The sequence below is a fragment of the Salmo salar genome, unplaced genomic scaffold, assembly GCF_965601325.2.
Source record: "Salmo salar unplaced genomic scaffold, fSalSal1 ptg000378l, whole genome shotgun sequence".
Classification (NCBI taxonomy): domain Eukaryota; kingdom Metazoa; phylum Chordata; class Actinopteri; order Salmoniformes; family Salmonidae; genus Salmo; species Salmo salar.
In genome coordinates, this window is record NW_027675366.1 from 416756 (window position 1) to 423821 (window position 7066).

General features: G+C 44.5%; 1 protein-coding gene across 2 annotated transcripts; it reads right to left on the minus strand.

Moving 5' to 3' along the window:
• Positions 1–4415: 4415 nt before the first annotated feature.
• LOC145875875 (deoxynucleoside triphosphate triphosphohydrolase SAMHD1-like) lies at positions 4416–6844 on the minus strand. 2 transcript variants are annotated; one of them, XM_082971684.1, is made up of 6 exons: positions 6658–6844; positions 6249–6388; positions 6029–6124; positions 5762–5866; positions 5527–5664; positions 4416–5331 (listed from the first exon to the last, which is right to left on the minus strand). In XM_082971684.1, the coding sequence occupies exons 1-6, from the start codon at positions 6710–6712 to the stop codon at positions 5299–5301; spliced, it is 567 nt and encodes a 188-aa protein (XP_082827810.1). In that variant the 5' UTR covers positions 6713–6844; the 3' UTR covers positions 4416–5298. The 2 variants fall into 2 exon arrangements, with proteins under 2 accessions (XP_082827810.1, XP_082827809.1); XM_082971683.1 differs by lacking the exon at positions 6658–6844 and having other exon boundaries at positions 6249–6639.
• Positions 6845–7066: the final 222 nt, after the last annotated feature.

A 7066-nucleotide genomic window follows, 5' to 3' on the forward strand; every position in this document is an offset into this window, starting at 1 on the left:
AATACCTCCTCAAAGTTGGGGTAATGGAGAAGCTACCTTTTGAGATGATTTTGGGGAGGGATGTGCCTGTACTCTCTGATCTGTTGGGAAGTGTGGGGGGTCAGCTATATGAGCAGTCAGTTTGCCAGTCTGATGTTCAGGTGTCATGTTCAGTTGTCACTCGTGCACAGGCCAAAGCTGGTTTACAACCTCTGCCTGACTTGTGTGATAGTCTGTGTGAGGGGGGAACCAAAGGGCCCAGAAAGTCACGCCGCCAGCGGCGTCTTGAGAAGTATGTGGGAACCCCTGTACCTGTTGCTGATGTGTCTGGGTTAGAAGTGCAATGGGAAGTTCCACAAAATTTTGCTACACTGCAGAAGTCTGATGCAACCTTGAAAGGTTTATTTGATAAGGCCTTAGCTGGGGACAGCCAATCTTCATGTGGGGGAATATACACAGTAGACAACCACATACTCTACCTTGGGTCAGAAGCAGATAGCAGGAAGTTAGTGGTGCCATCTACATGTAGACCACTTGTTCTCAACCTTGCACATACAGTTCCATGGGCAGGCCATCTAGGGCAACATAAGACCTATCTTAGGCTAGGCTCCCGTTTCTTTTGGCCCTCCATGTATACTGATGTACAAACATACTGCAAAACATGCCCCACGTGACAGAAAACCAGTGCTGTCCGTAGGTCTGACCGGGCTCCTCTATGTTCACTGCCAGTTATCTCTACCCCATTCAAGAGAATTGCAATGGACATTGTTGGACCCGTGGGAAAGAGTAGTGCAGGTTACCAGTATATATTGGTGATCTGTGACTATGCCACCCGGTTCCCAGAAGCCTTCCCACTCCGTTCCATAACCACTCCAAAAATAATCAGTGCTCTTGTTCAGCTCTTTTCTCGTGTAGGAATCCCAGATGAAATCCTGACGGACCAAGGCACAAACTTCACTTCACGACTGATGGTTCAACTCCACCGACAGCTGGGCATTAAAGGCTTGAGGACCACTCCCTACCATCCCCAAACGGATGGGCTTGTAGAGAGATTCAATCAAACGCTCAAGAATATGCTGAGGAAGTTTGTGGCTGACACTGGTAAAGACTGGGATAAGTGGTTACCCTTTCTGCTTTTTGCTTACAGGGAGGTGCCTCAGGCATCGACAGGTTTCTCACCATTCGAACTCCTCTATGGATGGCCAGTGCAGGGACCACTGGACCTGCTGAAGAAGTGCTGGGAAGGTTCCCCAGTAGCTACCTCAGGACAGGGGATTGTCCAGTACGTTCTCCAGATGCGAGACAGGCTGGAGCGGTACCGAGAGGAGGCTAGGGCAAACCACCAGAGGGGGACCGCAATGATGATACACAACCAGGACATCCCGTGGTCATTTTTATGGTGGGTTGCAACTTGCAGAATCCTTCCAAGGTTGAACCCACCAGATGGGGACTGTCATGACTCTCCTGACAGTGGAACATTATGACTGCTGAATATTTTTTGAAGGTAAGATGGACCCCTAAGCTCCACTCTACGTTTAATTCAAAATGCCTATTTCTTTCTAAATCAATTTTTTCAAGTATACATTCTTTCCATTGCAGGACAAGGATTGTCCTCACTTTCAAAAATTCCCAAATTGCTTCAACTTGCATTTCTGATTGACTGGCAAGTTTCACCATCCAATTATTTTAGATCTATAGGAGTGCAAGTTTCACCATCCAATTATTTCAGATCTACAGGAGTGCAAGTTTCACCATCCAATTATTTCAGATCTATAGGAGTGCTAGTTTCACCATGGGGTGAACTAGCCTAGGCAGCCGATAGCAGTGCTTCATTTTTGCTGGATCCTGCCAGCACAGGATCCAGCAGCACAGGATCCAGCAGCACAGGATCTTGTCAGCACAGGATCTTGTCAGCACAGGATCTTGTCAGCACAGGATCTTGTCAGCACAGGATCCAGCAGCACAGGATCCAGCAGCACAGGATCCAGCAGCACAGGATCCAGCAGCACAGGATCCAGCAGCACAGGATCCTGCCAGCACAGGATCCAGCACCTCTCAGTTTTGGACTGATTCGTTCCGGAAACCATTTGCCAGGATTTGCCTCTTGAGCATTGACCACAAGTTCTCAATGGGATTAAGGTCTGGGGAGTTTCCGTGCCATGGACCCAAAATATCGATGTTTTGTTCTCCGAGACACTTAGTTATCACTTATGCCTTATGGCAAGGTGCTCCATCATGCTGGAAAAGGCATTGTTCGTCACCAAACTGTTCCTGGATGGTTGGGAGAAGTTGCTCTCGGAGGATGTGTTGGTATCATTCTTTATTCATGGCTGTGTTCTTAGGAAAAATTGTGAGTGAGCCCACTCCCTTGGCTGAGAAACAACCCCACACATGAATGGTCTCAGGATGCTTTACTGTTGGCATGACACAGGACTGATGGTAGCGCTCACCTTGTCTTCTCCAGACAAGCTTTTTTCCGGATGCCCCAAACAATCGGAAAGGAGATTCATCAGAGAAAATGACTTTACCTCAGTTCTCAGCAGTCCAATCCCTGTACCTTTTGCAGAATATCAGTCTGTCCCTGATGTTTTTCCATGAGAGAAGTGGTTCTTTGCTGCCCTTCGCCTTCTTCACAACAATTGAACCGCTCTCCTTGAAGTTCCTGATGATCCGATAAATGGTTGATTTAGGTGCAATCTTACTGGCAACAATATCCTTGCCTGTGAAGCCCTTTTTGTGCAAAGCAATGATGACGGCACGTGTTTCCTTGCAGTTAACCCTAGTTGACAAAGGAAGAACAATGATTCCAAGCACCAGCCTCCTTTTGAAGCTTCCAGTCTGTTATTCAAACTCAATCAGCATGAGAGAGTGATCTCCAGCCTTGTCCTCGTCAACACTCACACCTGTGTTAACGAGAGCATCACTGACATGATGTCAGCTGGTCCTTTTGTGGCAGGGCTGAAATGCAGTGGAATTTTGGGGGGGGAATTCAGTTCATTTGCATGGCAAAGAGGGACTTTGCAATTAATTGCAATTCATCTGATCACTCTTCATAACATTCTAGAGTACATGCAAATTGCCATCATACAAACTGAGGCAGCAGACTTTATGAAAATGTATATTTATGTCATTCTCAAAAGTTTTGGCCACAACTTTATATAGACCAAGGAGTGGCCATTGCTGTGGTGGGAGAACTAGGAGATTCAGTTTCTATAATCTCCCTCTCTCTCTCTGCTCTGATAGAAACGAGCCTGCAACTCTTATCTCTCCAGCAGTTGCACTTAATCATTTATTTCCTTATAGAATCATAGCCCCGCAGGAAGGGTGCTTGAGTTGGTGCAGCACCCGATACATTAAAATACATTTGCCTAAGTGATAGATTACTTCTGTCTGTTCAGAAAGAAATGAAATCATTCAGATTACTACACCAGGAGTAGGCCTGTAATTTAGCCAGAGAGGATCAATAGCTTATTTAAAAAAATAGCTGTGGATTGTGTGTAGCCCAATCACAAGGCATGCCTACAAGTTGGGAACATGTGGCAAATCTGTCAGTGATGCAGCTACAACAGGGCTTTCGCAATATTTCAAATACAATTGCAGGTTGGAAAGCAAATGGATCCTGCTGAAAAGAGAAGATTATTCTGTCTGTAGGCTACCAAGTTATCAACTTCCAAATAGGCCTATTGAGCGAGCAGCATTGTTAAGGTAAGGGTTAAGGTTAGGGGTTAAGGTTTAGGGTAGGAATGTCCCAAGGAACCCAGACAGCACTGACCCTCTCACAACGGGATGGAATGCATAGTATAACCTAAGATGAACGACTCAAGCCGTTTACCATAGACCCCCCCCAAGGTCTCGGTCTGTGTAAGTGTTAGCACACAGGGATACCTCTGCGGGTCAGGGGCAATAAGCAGACCAGAGTGGCCCCGCCCCGATCAGAAAACATTGAGTCGGATGTCTCAGCTTCCTCTTCCGTCTCTGGTATAAGGAGCAGCAGTAATTCCACTGAGGAATAATAACTGGAAACTGCGTCCAAGATGCCTGACCATTGTTTTCAAGGTAATCTACTCACTTTCGCATGCCGATTTATGGAACGTCTATATCCAGGTTACATCTGGTTTACGGCTGAGAGTTTCCTTTTGTGAGGTGGAGACTTCGCAAACCGGAACTCCCAATTTCTAATAGGTATGGACCCAGAACTAAATCACGCAGCTGATCAAATAACGCAAGATTTTTGTTCTGGGTTAACCGAGATTTGTTTTCTGTTCACCCCTATAATGGTTAAATTGAGGATTCAGGATGCTAGAGCTGTCTTCTACACAAAGTTCTAAGGAAACAGAACTCAGATAGCCAGGCAGAGAAGAGGGTTGTATTTCGCAGATGTGGCCGGTTACATTCTGTATTACAAAACCCTTCAAAAAGTGAGACTCTCCACCTCATTAGTCTTTCATTCAAAATTATATTATTTATTTAAAACAAAGTGCATAACTTAAATCAACAAACATGTCTGTCTGATCAACAGCTGTGGGCTCATCGAGGCAGACTTTAGGGTAAACATTGTGTTCATGTTGTTTAAATGAAGATAACGAGACTCCCAAATGATACCAAACACTAGACAGATAGCTGCTTGCCTCAGTAGGGTACATGGATGAAAACAAAGATAATATGATAACTTAACATTGTTTGTCAGTTAAAGTGGTGTCTTTTCGGAAGATAATTAAGCTACATTGTACCCTGATCTTTGATCTGTATGTGCTTAGCCAACTCCTACTTTAGTCTAGATACTGTAGATATGCATGACCAGGCTAACTATGGTAGCTGGGTATATAACAACTAAAACAGCGTAGAAACCATGCATAAAAGAAAGACAATGCCCTGAAACACAAACAACGGTTACCTGTTTGTTTGCATGTTGATCAATATAACACCAAGGATAAGTTCCCATTCAGCTTTGGGAGTATTACAAGGTAAAGCATGATTGTCCAAAGAGTAACTTCCACCAGGATGGATAAATATGTAAAAGTCGTTGCTTGGCTATCTGAAAGAGCCATGTGTGATAGTGGCACGTCAACATGCATAGCCTGGGAGAACAGGTATGTATACTCACATACTCCTACACTTCTCTTACCATGAAATAGCATAACGTTAAGATAACCAAACCTAAAATGTACGCTTGAAATAAAACATCAAAAGTAAATAAAAGAAAGACTACATGATCTAATCCCTGGAAAACTGAATCAGAGTGAACAGAACCCTGAGTAAAGAGACTTCTTCTGAAAGCCTGACTCATTTTCTTGAGGTGGTGGTCACCAACCCCTGGTCCTAGGTGACCTCTGGTGTAATCACATCTCCATCCTAAACAAATGTGAACACAAACACACAGGGATACCAGTGTCAATTTTAAACATAGGAAAAATACTCTGTGTGGTGCAGGTAAGATAGTGATAGCTAGCTGGCTTGGCCTTGCACTGTCATCTTCCCCACACAATGTAAAAACGCTAAAAGCTTGAGATAAAATGATATATAAAGGAAAGAGCGAGGCCTCCTGACCTGAGGTTTGGAGAAGTTCATATCCATACACCACTGGGCAAAGTTCTTCTTAGCTGCCTCCATGGTCCTCTCATCAGTCTTCTTACAGTAGACCCTGATAAGCTGCTCAGCAAACCTTTCTGGCAGCAGCTTGGACACCTACAGGAACAACAATTGCCTTATATCATGTTTCCAAGCTCCAAAAATGATTGGATAATTCTAAAATAGGTATACGTAAGTGCATTGAAGTAGTGACCTGGTCCTTGCTGATCTGGTAAGCTTTGGTTGGGTCGTTCTTACAGTAGAAACGCATGTTGTTGATGGGGTTCTTCTCCTTCATACCCCAGTCCATGTTGATGATCTGATGGAGAGAAAGATAGGGGGTAGAGATGGACATGCAAAGAGATACCTATTTTCAACAGAGCAACTGGTAACAAAGGGTTACCTATAGAGAAGGCGGGGGGGCTATGGTAAAATGTATTCAATCAGTTCCCTGATTGAGGTGAAAAGACTGGACACTCACATGGACAACAAAGTCCTCTGGCTGCAGAGTAACATGTTTAAGGTCATTCCGAGGCCTGGACCTCGCCACACAGCCTGCCCACTCCAGGAGCTTTTTCTGGGGGAAGAGAAGACGAGGATGAGAGGCACATAATATGAATCTCGTAGAAAGCTCTGCTAGTAAGCCCTGGAAGGATATCCTCTCTCCAAACACACACACACACGCACACGCACACACACACCTGTGAAACCTCCACGCGCACCTCAGTCTGGGTCTGTCCCACACACTTGTAGAGGCGTCTGCAGGTGATGTTTTGAAGGATCTCTCTGGCCTCAGCCAGCTTAGAGGACGACGAGTACAGAATCTGCTCAAACATATTGTCTACAGGGGAAGGGAGGAGAAAGGGAGAGAGACAGGTGAGAGGGAGAGACAAGGTGATAAGGAGCGTGGGAAGATGAGAGGTAATCATGCAAACCAAACCCAGCAGTAATTGTATGGACAGGAATGTACCACACAAAAAAAACAGGTATGGCAAACCCAGCCTGTTTGGACAGCCTTGACGCATAAAACTCTCAAAGCTCTGGTTGTCTGGGTAAGTAGAACAGACCAGAGCCATTGTACACTTTATATTTCTATGGGGTTGAACGGACCAGTGAGTTTAGTGTAGGCCTCCATGTCGTCTATTGCTGCGGAGATGGTGAACATCTTTCCCCCTGAACCTTGAATCTGGATGTGGGGGTTCGCCTTGATAAAGGCCTCTGTGATCCTGAAAAAAGACAATATAACATCTCATTTTCAACATATAACATACAGCAGAAAAAAAACTCAATTTCTGAGAACCTGTATGAATGAATAAAAGATAGGAAATAAAACAGATACACAGTACCAGTCAAAAGTTTGGACAAACCTACTCATTCCAGGGTTTTTCCCTTTGTTTTCTACTTTGTAGAATGATAATGAAGACATCAAAATTAAGAAATGTTAAACAAATCAAAATATATTTTATATTTGAGATTCTTCAAAGTAGCCGCCCTTTGCCTTGATGACAGCTTTGCACAC